General features: G+C 46.8%; 2 protein-coding genes across 2 annotated transcripts; both read left to right on the top strand.

Moving 5' to 3' along the window:
• Positions 1–4895: 4895 nt before the first annotated feature.
• Positions 4896–10232, top strand: SLC10A4 (solute carrier family 10 member 4). Its single transcript, XM_039540491.1, has 3 exons — positions 4896–5347; positions 6589–6799; positions 9207–10232. Exons 1-3 carry the CDS (start codon positions 4896–4898, stop codon positions 9720–9722), a joined length of 1179 nt encoding a protein of 392 aa, XP_039396425.1. The 3' UTR covers positions 9723–10232.
• An 881-nt stretch (positions 10233–11113) lies between these two features.
• ZAR1 (zygote arrest 1) lies at positions 11114–13943 on the top strand. The gene is made up of 4 exons (XM_039541211.1): positions 11114–11930; positions 12146–12238; positions 12317–12391; positions 12697–13943. Exons 1-4 carry the CDS (start codon positions 11145–11147, stop codon positions 12838–12840), a joined length of 1098 nt encoding a protein of 365 aa, XP_039397145.1. The 5' UTR covers positions 11114–11144; the 3' UTR covers positions 12841–13943.
• The last annotated feature ends 601 nt before the right edge of the window (positions 13944–14544 follow it).

Below are 14544 nucleotides of genomic sequence, written 5' to 3'. Positions count from 1 at the left end.
ATGCTATAAGAAACCTAAGAACCCCTGTCATAAACAGATAGTTAAGGGTTAAAGTCTCTTTTACCTGTAAAGGGTTAACAAGCTCAGTAACCTGAGGAACACCTGACCAGAGGACCAATCAAGGGACAGGATAATTTCAAATCTCTGTGGAGGGAAGGCTTTGTCTGTGTTCCTTGTTTGCTCTGTGTGCTCTCTTTGGATCTAAGAGAGGCCAGTCATGTCTCCAAGTTCTCCTGGAGTATTTTCTACTATCCAGTATAGTGAGTATTAGTTAAAAAGTTAGTTAATTAGTTGCTTTCTATATTTGCAGTGTGTGTTTGCTGAAGGAAATTTTTCTTTTCTTGTGCTGCTGTATTTATTCTGAGGAGGAGGGAGGGGAGGAAGTCAGTTTTTTTTTATAAGTATTTTTGTGTTTTGAAATCCAAACAAGGGAAGAAATCAATCAAGTTTTAAAAAGAAAAGATTTTATTAAAGAAAGGAAAAAAAGTACACTTTCTCTGTATTACCAGGATGCAAAAATACAGGGTCTAACTTATAAAAACTGGAGAGACTTCCCCCTCCCTCCTCCTCAGAATAATCAGTAACAGCAACAGAAATAAAGAATTTCCTTCAGCAAACACACAATTGCAAATATAGAAAGCAACTCAAAAGACTAATCCGCCTTTTTAACTAATACTCACTATACTGGATAGTAGAAAATACTCAAGGAGAACTTGGAGACATGTCTGGCCTCTCTTAGATCCAAAGAGAGCACACAGAGCAAACAAGGAACACAGACAAAGCCTTCCCTCCACAGAGATTTGAAATTATCCTGTCCCTTGATTGGTCCTCTGGTCAGGTGTTCCTCAGGTTACTGAGCTTGTTAACCCTTTACAGGTAAAAGAGACTTTAACCCTTAACTATCTGTTTTATGACAACCCCTCTTGCCAACACTCTCCTGTGTACACCTCACTAACGGCCACCATAACCAAGCCCCGCCACAACCATGTGACAGGTGTTGAACAAAAGTTAAGTCAAAAAACTCAGGGGTAAAACCCAATTTCCAAGAATGTCCATATTTAAATGTAAAGTGGAAACCTAGTGGCATATGCGCAACAACCAAAATGCTGTGTTGTTCCTAGAACACATAAGATGCTTTCAGTGTTCAATGTGAGAATCGAGTGACCCAAAGACCCTTTCACCCAGGTCTCTCACTTGTTAATACAATATGCTAATATCTGAGTAACTGGCAAAGGTTGTTTAGCATGTTTCTGGTGGTATAGTCAGCCTTCATTAAAAGGCTCTCCTTTCTCTGATATCAAGGCTCTGTATTTTTGTTTCAAGTTACATTAAGAAAAGCCACACGCTTCCCTATGCCTGAAAAATTTCAATACCATGGATGGTGTTATAAAGTGGATTTATGTCATTTACATTCTGCTATGGAATTCAAACCTCACTAAAGAAAAATGCAGTCAGTACCATGTAACTGGAACTGGAATCAACACAATGTAAGGCACTGAAACAATTTGAGATTTTCATTCTTCTTCACTGTTAACAGAGTTGTCATCATATACCAAGTTCACTGTAAGTGGGTTTCACTATAATTAATTGTAAATATCATGATGCAAAAATATCTTTCTATGAACACGCCTGGTTTTAGGAGTCATGTTCATAGATAAGAAGGGCAGTTCTCTTCTGCTCTCTTCACTGCCTACTTGATAACCAGCCTGCTTTTGCTCTTTGTGTAACTTATATTCTATATATAGGTGCCAGAAGAGAAACTGTATAATGGGGTTACTAAAAAAATAGAGGTATAAGAAGTGAGGAAAGAATGTGGTGTGAGTATATAGATAGAATGTGAAGGGTAAAAATGAGAAAGACACAGTATATACTAAATTTGTGAGCAATCTAAACACACTGTAAAAAATTTTCAGTACAAGTAGATTTGCAAATTATTTAGTTTCAAACAATTCTGTTGGCTCTCAAGGCCAAACAAATACTGCACTTCAGTGTTGTCCCATCTAAAAGCATATATTGCCTTGTTTTACCAACAAATTAAATCACTGTCTGGACTGGGTTGTAGCTGTTTATTTAACACCTATGATGTGACTCATCCTTTCTCCCTATGCTATCCTCAACTAAATGACCAGGAAAAGAAAATAGAATAAAACCATTCACAATGGTATTACTGTATGGCTAAGTTACTATGCTGTATCTATTACTTTGTCAATAAACCCTGGTGGTGTACCAAACCCGAAAAACATTTACATTTATCCCATAATTTGTTAATTATGGGTTTAACAAATGGATGGTACTCTATTGCTTCTATTGGGTCAGTGATAGTGTCTGCTGGAATATTAGGGGTTGGTTGTTGGCCTACCCATGTGCTTCTTTAAGAGCAGAAAAGCAGTGAATGTCTCCACTGGGTTTTCAGTTTTTGTGGAGGTGCTCCTTTAACAGTTTTGGACTGACAGACAGGAAATTTCACAGGAGGCCCCAGGACTTTGATGTCCTGGAAGACTCATTCAATGACAGACTGGGGACAGATTCCAACTAGCTGTGGAACTATATCCTGGGTGGAAAGGGGACCAGGGCCCAAGAGAATTTAAGATGCACAGACTTGGGGTGGGTGGAGGTGAAGACTATTGCTGGAGAAGTGTAGGACCAGATGGCACAGGAAGTGGGGATTTTAGTAGCTTGAGACCTGGCTCTAGCTGCCCTCTATCTACTCTTGTGTTGGAATTGTGTGCCCCACCACGTTATGCATTATGAGGTGAGATCTGAGACACCCCAGAGTGCACAGCACAGTAGTGCACTACATTTAAAAACAAAAGGTAACAAAGGAGAGGGCACCTCATGTGATAGGCCAATCTCTGAGGCAGCTGGTCCCTCCAGAGAACCACAAAATGAAGCATGGACACTGGCACGTCCAAATCTTTTATGTAACAGAAGACTCCTTATCCCTGCGGCACTCTGAGTTGCAGTGGACAAAGCATGAACCACCACTGCCCAGACCACCCACAGAGGCTTCTCTTCTCTCCTTTCCTGCATGACCTTGTCTCCCAAGTCCTACTTGTCTTTTAATATGGCATTCCGTTTTTTAAAGAAACAGACAACATAAAATAATGAATAAATATTAAAAAATAAGATATGGGAAAGGTGGCAATTTTTAACACAATTTTAAAACCCAAATGATGCCATTAAATTAGAACAACTCTGGAAAATTAGATTTTTCCTGTATATGTTGCTTGAGTGATGCGTAAGAGAGATCCTCACATACTGATGAAATCCTGGCCCCATTGGGTATGTGTACACAGCAATTAAAGACTTGCAACTGACCTGAACCAGCTGACCTGGGCCAGCCACGGCCGTGCCATGGGTCTTCTATTACAGTGTAGACATACCCATTGAGATCAATGCCAAAACTCCCATTGACTTCACTGGGCCCAGAATTTCACCCACTACATTTAGAAACCTTCATCCACTTAAATGGAATAGACAGGATAGGCCCCTGTCACTTTCTGGCTGATGTGCTGTCACCTGCATATCATACAAACTGATTTTTCAATGTCATATAAACCACTTTTACTAACAGAGTTTTTTGAGTGTCTAGCAAGGATCTCTCCTCCAGGCCAATCAAGAATAATATCATAAAATCTGTATAGTATTCATCTCTACTCTATAGATTCCAGGGTTATTCTGAAAATTACATTGTGAGGCTACCTTTTGGAAAGCAAGAGTGGGAGTGAGCACCCCATCTAGATCCATGCAGCAGCAGAAAACCATGTGATTTATTGCCATTAATTAAATATGTTTCTTGGTTAAACATAGTTGGTTCTTTGCTCATTAATTAAGCCCATCAGCAGCAGAAAGTGGCTCTAATTTGACCTGGCTAAAGAGCTTTTCATCATTCCTCACCCATGCCACAGCTTTTACTCAAGTACAATCTTTCCATTAGTGGGAATGACCTTGAACCTCCCTTGAATGTATCAATGGTAAAGCTGACATTGCTCACTTAGGACAACTTTCTGATGATTAGCTCATTTTGCTTTAGGATGCTGAGTGAGATTAAACACCAAAAATCAGAAAATAATATTAATATTTAATAGTAGATTTTTGTTGGTTTTGTCATGGGCATGCTTGGAGTGAAACTGAAATATGTCTGCTCACAGTCCATCCCTCCAAAAATCCTGTCAAGCCTTTATCAGTTGAAAATATTTGTTAGACTTCTCTGGGGGAAAAATAGCAGACAAAGGCCACCCAGTGAATACTACTTGCTTCTGTTTTCAAGTCTTTCACAAGAGACTACCAGATGAAATAACCATAGCAAGGGGTTTGTGTTTGTTTTTCCACTAGACCTGCAATAAAACATTTTTTATTATTGGTTGACTGCTGACAGCAAGCTTGGCACCATAACAGACACAAAGAAAGACATGGGCCCTGCCTGGAGTAGCTTCTTAACAGGATGTCTGTCTATGCCTGTGGGTTAAGTGTGTGACTGAATGCACCCTATATAAAGCAGACACAAGACACTGGATACAAAAAAGCAAGCGTTCTAGTGTAAGAGACAGAGGAAATCTAATGTAGGGTGAGTATCCTAGATGCAGTGTGTCTAGTTGTAGGTGCTATATTGTGTAGGGCAGATTAATTCAATGTGTGTGAATGAGGGCTGTTGTGCTTGGCTGTGAGTGGAGGTGTCTAGGGGGTGGGGATGAAGGTCTGAGGAGGGCTAAGATGTGCCAGTGCTTCAGCCCGGTGACTGACTGACAGTCTCCTCAGCCTCTTCGCTGCCTATCAGTCCCCACCTTGTGGGGCCTCCCGGCTCCTCCAGTGCTTGGGCAGGCGATAGGGACCTGGCAGTTTCTGACTAGATGCTCAGCCGCTGACTGCCAGGCGCGCACGCACAGTGCACAGCCATGGACAGCTCCTGGGTGGAGAACGGGACTCTTGCCCCCTTCGCTTCGCTCTCCCCGGAGCCGGAGAACAGCAGCAGCGGCAGCCCCAGCTCCAGCCCCTCCGGCCGGGTGCCGCAGGCAGGCACGGGGCCGGGGGGCAGCCCCCCGTTCTGGGATACGCCTCTGAACCAGGCTTTGAGCGTGTTCGTGGGGCTGGCGCTGTGCACCACCATGCTGGGCTTGGGCTGCACCGTGGAGCTGAGCCAGCTCGGGGGGCAGCTGCGGCGGCCGGTGGGGGTGCTGCTGGCGCTGCTCTGCCAGTTCGTGCTCATGCCCCTGCTGGCCTTCCTGCTGGCGCTGCTCTTCGCCCTGGACGAGGTGGCCGCGGTGGCCGTGCTGCTGTGCGGCTGCTGCCCCGGGGGGAACCTCTCCAATATCATGTCCCTGCTGGTCAACGGAGACATGAACCTCAGGTACCCACCCCGCCGGGCTCATCTCCCTCCCCGGCGGGGCAGGCGTCGCTCCTTGTCGGAGTAAAGGACCCAGAGAGGGCGGCCGAACCCCGCTGGGAGAGGGAGGCAGCCGGGGGCGCTGCGGGAGGTGGGGATGTGCGGGGGATCAGTAACCGTGCGGGGGATGTGGATGTGCCGGGGTGCGGGGGAGGAAGGGGATGTGGATGTGGGGGTGCGGGGAGGAAGGGGATGTGGATGTGCCGGGGTGGGGCAGGAAGGGGGATGTGGAAGTGCCGGGGGTGGGGGGGAGGAAGGGGATGTGGAAGTGCCGGGGAGGAAGGGGATGTGGAAGTGCCGGGGTGGAGGGGAAGGGGGAATGTGGATGTGCCGGGGTGGGGGAGGAGGAAGGGGGAATGTGGAAGTGCCGGGGTGGGGAGGAAGGGGGATGTGGAAGTGCCGGGGGGGGGGGGGGAGGAAGGGGGGAGGTGGCTGTGCCGGGGGGGAGAGGAGGGGGGATGTGGAAGTGCCGGGAGGGGGGGGGAGGAAGGGGGCTGTGGATGTGCCGGGGGTGGGGGGGAAGGGGGGAATGTGGATGTGCCGGGGTCAGTATCAGTGCGGGGGTTGTGGATGTGCCGGGGTGTGGACGGTGCGTGCTGCGGGAGGACTGTCGGGTTTACAGTTGTTTAAAATCTTCGCTATTTTATAATCAGGTCTGTGCCAGCCTTTGCTGCCCCTGTTCCGGGGCGCGGCCCGTGGGAACCGGGACAGAGGAGCCGGTTTCAGGATCTCATCAGGGGAATTTTGGGGGGACAAAAAGGCGTTTGAGCTCTCGGGTTCTTGTGTCCCGCGCTGGCTGCGCGCCTCTGGGAGATGCGGGGAGCCCAACCCGTGCTGAACACTAGCAATTATGTTTGTGCTCCACGGCCCCCTAAGGCAGGCAGGTTTTACATGCAAAAATATAATCTTCCTTTCACAAAAAAACACAGCTGACAATTACTCCTCCACCCCCCACCCCCAACCATATTCAGGCCAATATCCGAGCATCTCCAGCCTGCTGGAGAGAAATTCTTGCAATCAAACAGCTACTTGCGCCCTGGGCGACTCTTGTCCCAGCTCCTAGAGAGGGTTTTGCACGATAGGTTTGTGCCTCGTTACACTAAATGGATTCGTACCGCCAGATATTGTTCCCCCCACCCAGCAGCTGATGGAAGAGCTGCTCGTGCTGACCGGCTGCCTGTTGTTCTGTCCCCTCCCTCCTGCAGTATTATCATGACCGCCTCATCCACCCTGCTGGCCCTGCTGCTGATGCCCCTGTGCCTGTGGATATACAGCCGCGCCTGGATCAACACGCCTCTGGTGCAGCTGTTGCCCCTGGGGGCCGTGAGTCTGACCCTATGCAGCACTTTGCTCCCCATCGGGGTAGGAGTTTTCATCCGCTACAAGTACACACGGGTCGCCGACCTCTTGCTCAAGGTAACAACAGCTGCGCCGGGTCCCGCTTCTACATACACAGAGGTGCCGAGCACCACTCGGGAACAGGCCCCTAGGGAGCTCCTTCTCGCCGGGGTGGTCACAGGGTGTGGGGAAGGGCTCTGCTTCTCGGAGCCGCACTATGGGCGCTGCTGCTTTAGGATACAGAATGTACATGTTCTAGTTAAAGGATCAGAAAAGATGCACGTGGCGGAAGATTTAACAGATCTACAATAAAGAGACGGGTAAAGCTTGCTAAACCGTATAAATACTGCCCTACATCGTGAGTACACAAAGAGTAGAGGAGCCAGCATTGACAGCAGCGTGCATGGTATCTGTTTCATCAGGATTGCATGTCAGTGTAGAAACTGAGCACTTCCGTGTATTGTATTGATATCACTCACATCATAGAATTAAGGCTCATCACATATCTCATGTAAACCCTCAGGACTTGTTCCGAATTCTAAACAGAATCTCTCTCTCTCTGTTTTCCAAAGAAGAAGAATAAGCGCCCATTGTGGTCAATTAGTAATAAAATACTGCCCGTGCGTGACTATTTTCTGTAAAACAGTTACAGGCAGGATTAGAGTTGACTACAAGTAACTTTTTGTTTAAAATAAATAAATAAATAAATAAATACGTAAATAAATTGCTCTCTTATAAAGACCAAAGGATGAATCAATATTTCCATACAGTAACACTAAATAAAAGTAGACAGGCAATGCCATTTCTTCAGTGCAACAAGAGCAGATCAAACCACAAATGAATGCTCAATATATTTCTAACCATGAGACAACATTGCTAAGCATGTGCTTTAAATAAATAAATGTTATACATATAACAGGTACTATATCCACATTAGAACTAGTAGCTTCAGTTCCATACGCAATAAAAATCAGTAAATTCCTAACTAAAATAGTAACACGGACAACTACCTTAATTTCGAATAATTAAAACAAAAATATAACAGTTATTGTTTTCTAAATTATTTCTTTGTTTCGAAAATATACAAATTCAGTAAGCATTTTTCATCAATCGTGGCACAACCAATTTCTATATTTTTGACTAAACATTCATCATGCAAGTAATTTGTAGGGAAGTCAATAAGAAAAATAACATTAAAATACATTTATGTGCATGTTAGTTGAAAATAATTTAAAAGATTCAGCAAAATAAGCAAAGATACCAGGATTTCACCCGGTGTTTTAGGGAAGAATGAGGACAAATAAAAAAAATGGTCTTACTGAACAACAGAAATGTACAATCTTATTAACTTTAACTAACATTATTAAGTGCAACCAAGGGAAAGAGAAAGGTTTAGGAAAGGGAATTCATGGGGATAGGAAAGTGAAAGCATGCTGTGGAGACTACTAACCATAATTGAAGAGAATTACCCGACTGAAGTACTATTACAAAAGTCTTTATACATATATTTATGTTGAAAGCAACAATAGTTGAATAGATTAATATTTCTGTTAATCAAAAAACAAAACATGAAAGTTAAAAATTAAGGTAAAATTTCAAGCAAAACATGCTCAAAGGTAAAGCAAAGGCACTCAGCACACAACCGGTTAATACTGCAAAAATCACTCAATGGTTGCAGCATGCACAGAATACACTAAACTAAAAGACCCAATCTCTGGGCCCAATCTTGCACCAATTAAAGTAAATTATATAACTGCCATTGAATTCAATGGGATCAGATCTTATTTCAGAACCAGTACCATCCTTTTTAACTGTCAGTGTGGATGGTTTATATCTCCTTTAGGCTTAAACTTGGCATACACATTGTTACGCAAGATGAAATTTCTTTAAATAGTTTATCCAATTTACACTTTAAAAGTAACATTTTCAAGTATTTTAGCAAAAATCAGACTTAGCTTCATTTTCTTTTTTAAATGAAAATTTACACAAATTAATGCAGATTGTTACTATCTTTCAGAGAAAGTATCCCAGACAAGTTATAAATGTTAAAAACTAATTAAGAGACAGATTTTTTTCCACCCTCATTCACCTTGCACCTGATTCAAAAAGTCCACTGAAATTTTGGATCAGGTCCAAGGTAAGAAAGGGTAGCAGAATCTGTCCATCAGTGGATAGGTTAAAATAAGCTCTCTGTTAGAAATGCTAAGGGTATGGCAAACTCCGGGAATTTGTAATTAAGCAGAGTGGTCTTTTCAATGTCCTTCAATCACATTTTGTCTGTTCACTATTCATATAAGGAAAAGCTTCTGCTGTAACTGCTGCAATAAAATGTGCTGATTTTTAAAACAAATATATAGTTTCAATTCTTTCCTTATACTATTTTAATAATTGTGTATTTAATTAATTTGCTTTTAAACAACTCTAATGTAAGTTTTCCCTTCTTTTTTCTCTGACATATCTGATTGTGATTATTCATTATTGTTAGGTTTCCTTGTGGTCCCTTTTAGTGACTTTGGTGCTTCTTTTCATTCTGACTGGCACTATGTTGGGACCTGAGCTGCTGGCAAGTATCCCTGCATCTGTCTACATAGTAGCACTCCTGATGCCCTTAGCGGGCTATGCCTCAGGATATGGCTTAGCTACTCTATTTCACCTGCCACCTCATTGCAAGAGGACAGTGTCTTTGGAAACAGGATGTCAAAATGTCCAGCTCTGCACGGCTATACTAAAACTAACTTTTCCACCACATCTCATAGGAAGTATGTATATGTTTCCCTTGCTTTATGCACTTTTCCAGGCTGCAGAAGCAGGGATTTTTGTGTTAGTGTACAAGATGTACGGAAGAGATGCCTATAAACAAGATCCCCTAAATGAAGATGAAGACACAGATATTTCTTACAAGAAACTGAAAGAGGAGGAAATGGCAGATACCTCATACGGCACAGTGACTAGAGAGGAACACAATTCTATTCTGATGGAGCCTGCACAGACTGCACTGTAGATGGACAACAGAGCAACAGAAGGGGACGCTTGAGTTACAGTAATATATGGTATTTGCGATATGTTTTGGGAACTAGTAAAACAGGCAGCTGGGGTACTGACCAGTCTCCATTAGCCACCCATCTACTCCCGGTGTATAAGATGACCATACGTTTACTATTGTGCCAGTTGCGAATATTTCCTCAAAAATATAGCCTTATATGTACAAAAATCAACGTGACACAACGAGATAAGTCTACAACTTCATAGGAAGAAGCTCTTTGGTGACATAAGTAAGGCAGGGACAGGTACCAGAAACGAATGAAGCATTTTGTAGGAAAGGGTTAATTTGTGTATCACTGGTGTGAACAAACGAGCAAATTAGATTATATTTGTAAAGTGTCGTTCAATTTCATGCATCCTATTAGTTGTAAAAAACATCCTGTCTATTGTTCTGATGATAAATGCGTGGAAAAGATGAATTATCGCTGTATTAATCATTAATTAAAATCCCTCCAAAGATAACTAAAAATTAAAAGGAAGTGCAAGTAACGGTCTCGTTTATCTACAGATGTATCTAGCAGCGATTTATCTTCAGGGAAGGTAAATCTTCTCTTCTTAAACTACCTGGTCCCTGGCTCCTATGTTTAGTACCAGCCAAGGAATTCACTCCGGGTTCCTTCCTCCTTCACAGATTCATCCACAGGTGCTGGAACTGGGGGTGCTGTGCACCCCCTGGCTTGACCTGGTTTCCATCATACACAGGGTTTACAGTTTGGTTGAAGGTTGTCAGCAGCCCCATTATACACATTGTCCCAGTGCTCCTGGATTCCCCCGCGTGTTGTTTCTGTCACAGGCACCGCGCTGTCACTGTCTGCCTGCGGCACGCAGCCTCTTGCTGCTCCCGCGGGAATCTCACCAATCAATTCAATCAATGCGCCGGGTCTGCTCCAAAGAAAACGCTCCGGCTAAACCCCCCAGCTCACATGAAGGCGGCACAGCCGCTAGGATCCCCCGAGCCCCCGGCGGCTGGCCGGGCAGATACAGGAGTTGTAACTCAAGGGCCAGAGGAAGGGAGACTCAGGACGTTTAAGAGGCAGAGAGAACCCAGCAGGGTGGTACCAACAAGGGGTTTACTTGTATCAAAGACCTGCCTGGAGCTCTGCGTCCCCACCGCCGCCGCCGTGGCTCCCCTCCCACCTCTGCTATGTTCCTTGGCCCCCGGGCTCTTCCCATCCTCCTGCTTTCCCCGCGGGCTTCCCGGGGCAGCGATCCCCGCCGGGGAATCCGCGGCGAGGTGGTTCATTGCCCCTCCGCCAATGGCAGCAGCCCGCTCAGGTGGCTGGGGGGGAGGGGACGTGCACCTGAGCCTGCCCGCCCCGCCCCGCCTCAGGGCGGGGTATTTAAAGCGGCGCCCGCGGGCCCAGCTAACGGGGCAGGCGTTATGGCGGACGAGGCCATGGATAGTTACCTGTACTCAGCCTACACCCCCTACTCCTACCGCTACCAGCCGCCGAAGGGCAAAGGGCCCCCGGGCGCCTGGCGGCAGCGGGGCACCTACTTCTCGGGCTATGGGGACACGGCGGCGGCGGCCGCGGCCGAGTACTTCGATAACTACCAGCGGGCGCAGCTGAAGGCGATCCTGTCCCAGGTGAACCCCAGCCTGACGCCGCGGCTCCGCAAAGCCAACACCAAGGAGGTGGGGGTGCAGGTGAACCCGCGGCAGGACGCCTCGGTGCAGTGCTCGCTGGGGCCCCGCACCCTGCTGCGGCGGCGGCCGGCCCCCGGGCTGCCCTCGCTGCGGCCCCGCGAGCAGGAGCAAGGCAGCCCCGCCACCGCCAGGCCCGTGCGCTTCCCGCGGACCATCGCCGTGTACTCGCCCATGGCGTCCCGCAGACTCACCACCTTCCTGGAGGAGCCCGAGGACGCGGGGCAGGAGGCGGCCGAGGAGGAGCCGGAGGAGGCGGCCGCCGAGGAAGAGGAGCAGCAGCAGCGCACGGAGGCGGCCGCCGTGCGGGCCAGCTGGGAGCAGCCGCCCGGGAGCAGCGCGGAGCCGCAGGAGCCGCGGCCGCCCCAGCAGCAGGAGGCGGCAGAGGAGGAGGAGGAGGAGGCGGAGGCAGCTGCCCCGCGGCAGGAAGGGCCGGTGGAGGCCCCCGAGCGCCAGGCCGGGCAGCCCCAGGCCGCAGCCCCTCAGGAGCCGGGGCAGGGCAAGACCCGCCTGCGCTTCCAGGTGAGGGCCGGGTCACCACCTGCCGCTGCAGGGCAGGGGGTGGCGGGAAGCCCGGGGGCGGGGCCGCGAATGACTGGCCCTGGGGCGGCCGCGATTCTGGGCGGCGGGGTCGCACCTTGCACGGTGGCCAGTAGGGCCCAGGGTGCGGGAGCTGGGCAGGGCAGGCTGGGGGCTGGCTCCTTGCCCGCGGCTGAGTAACCCTTGTCCCCCCCCAGTTTCTGGAGCAGAAGTATGGCTACTACCACTGCAAGGACTGCAACATCCGTTGGGAGAGCGCTTATGTGTGGTGTGTGCAGGGCACCAACAAGGTAGGCCTGGTGCTCCTGGGTTGCCCCTCTGCCCCCTGGGCACTGATTGCTGCTGACCTGCCTTCCCCCTTCTTCCAGGTCTACTTCAGGCAGTTCTGCCGGACATGTCAGAAATCCTACAACCCCTACCGCGTGGAGGACATCACCTGCCAGGTGAGCACCACCCCCTGGGGCTAGGGCACTGGGGAGCCCTGTAACTTGGCCTACCTCAGGGAGGTGGTTTGTGGGGCCTTCCCAGGCTTTACTGGAAGGAATGGTGGTGAACTCCAGCTGTGCTCTAGCACCACAAGTGTGTGAGGCTTTGTCAGCAGCCTCACTCCTCCCTGCACTGAGCCGGCTATAATCTAAACTACTGCAGCCAATACTGCTCCCTCCCCTAAGTTTGCAGATCTCTTCTGCCTTGCCTGTATCACTGCAGTTCAGGTGCTTTCTCCTCCAACATCCTTGCTTCTTTCTAGAGCTGTAAGCAGACCAGATGCACCTGCCCTGTGAAAGTGCGCCATGTGGACCCCAAGAGACCCCATCGTCAAGATCTCTGTGGGAGATGCAAAGGCAAACGTCTTTCCTGTGATAGTACATTTAGTTTCAAATATATTATTTGACTGGGATACTTGTTTAAAGGATCCTTGTGTAAAATTGCAATCAAAGCAGTTTTTCTTTTGAAAGAATATATAATATGGTGGGGTGTATAGCTGGGCAAACCTACAAATAAAGGTATGGCGAAGCACTGTTATAACAGATAAGGCATGTGCATGTCTACCTTCTTTGAGTATAGAAGTTGCAACATTTCCAATTAGGAATGGGGGAGAAGGCACTGTCCTGTCATACAAGGAAGAGTAGTTCTGTGGCTGATTTTTATTGTGATGGTGACATCTAGCCGTTTCTGCTTCTGGAAGAGGCAGATATGCTTTCCTAGTGACCTCCCTGAAGCTTAGGGAGGTCATCTGAGGAGTGACCTAGGTAGTTGAGTCTCAAATAGATTACTGATGTAAACTACCTCTATTGCTCTATGTAGCATCCATCTCATTTAACACAAGAATGAAAATCCAATGACCTCCTTCCACAATACAGGCAAATATTAGTTTAACTAAAATGTTCTACAGTCACTAACTAGTATAGGAGTACATAAACATACACAACTTTCTTCCGATCAATCACTTTAACATCTGAAAGTTAGCAATTCTTCTCTAGGCAGAGGGCTAGTCAGATCATGAAACAAAATATCTTCAGCTCAAGCCTAGGATTATACAAGTAGCCAGTTTAGTTGTAGAAATGGCTATCACTAATCTGAATACTTCCAGGTGCTGTTGTAGCACTATCTTTAATGAAACCCCCTAACCTGAAAGGGGCACATACTCCAGGTGTGCATGGCTGCAAAGGGGAGAGGTTAAAATGAAACAGCTGTTGCTAATGGACCAGTTAAAGATTTTCAGTGTCTGTTTTTAATGTTTAGCTCAATTTGTAACTGATACAGATCAGTGTGGCTATCAATAACTATCATGGCTGCATTTCTCACTTATGGAGCCTACTGTGAAATACTTACTTCTGTTCTAGCTGCTTTATTAGCTAATCTGATAGTGACTGTTAGTTTTCTCTACCTGTGTATTTTTCGAACTGTGTAGACAAAAGCTTCTGTTACCAAGAGTCAGTAATGTATAACTTTTTTCTGTGAAACTCTCCTTTAAAGATAACACATTGCTAATAACAGCCTTCTTTTTTACTTGATACACCAACATTTATCAACAGCAACATTATTACCATGAGGAAGGGTGGTATTATAGCAACTTCCTTCTGAAATTGCTACATAAGAGGAAACTGTTGCATAATTGTAAACAAATTTTCCTTACTGACCCACAGCCACTATCCTAAGATGGAAAACACAAGATAGGGGGGGCTGCCTGTAACTTCTGGAGGTGCCTTTAAACTCTGCCTGTACCTACCACATATCCACAGTGCTTGGCTTCTGCCTGCTTGCATGTGATCCTCCCCTTCTCTAACTGCGAAGAAAGTCCTTAAGGTATGAGAGGATTTGTGGCCTTTTTGCCAGAATGGCACAGACATGAACTGGAACCACAGTAGGAGTAAGTAGAACCAGGGAACTGCTGTCTCCTAACCCCACAATAGCACAGTACTGGCCTGAAACCGTTGCTGCTGTAAGCGATGTTGACCTTCTGTAGGAACTAGCATTGATTGGGAAAGGTATTCATTTATTAGTAGTAAACACCAATTTCATAGCAAATCTTGCATCCTACTTAAGACTACTCTCCATATTTACCTCTAATTACAGTTTGTATGGAATGTAGTTT

Source organism: Mauremys reevesii, linkage group 5 (genome assembly GCF_016161935.1).
Source record: "Mauremys reevesii isolate NIE-2019 linkage group 5, ASM1616193v1, whole genome shotgun sequence".
Classification (NCBI taxonomy): Eukaryota; Metazoa; Chordata; order Testudines; family Geoemydidae; genus Mauremys; species Mauremys reevesii.
Note: the sequence above shows the minus strand (reverse complement) of the source record. Positions and strands in the feature narration are given on the sequence as shown.

Coding starts and splice junctions, on each gene's coding strand:
- ZAR1 (XM_039541211.1), top strand. CDS start 11,145: ATGGCGGACGAGGCCATGGATAGTTACCTGTACTCAGCCTACACCCCC. Junction 11,931..12,145: donor AGACCCGCCTGCGCTTCCAG/GTGAGGGCCGGG, acceptor GTCCCCCCCCAG/TTTCTGGAGCAGAAGTATGG. Junction 12,239..12,316: donor GTGTGCAGGGCACCAACAAG/GTAGGCCTGGTG, acceptor CCCTTCTTCCAG/GTCTACTTCAGGCAGTTCTG.
- SLC10A4 (XM_039540491.1), top strand. CDS start 4,896: ATGGACAGCTCCTGGGTGGAGAACGGGACTCTTGCCCCCTTCGCTTCG. Junction 5,348..6,588: donor AACGGAGACATGAACCTCAG/GTACCCACCCCG, acceptor TCCCTCCTGCAG/TATTATCATGACCGCCTCAT. Junction 6,800..9,206: donor TCGCCGACCTCTTGCTCAAG/GTAACAACAGCT, acceptor CATTATTGTTAG/GTTTCCTTGTGGTCCCTTTT.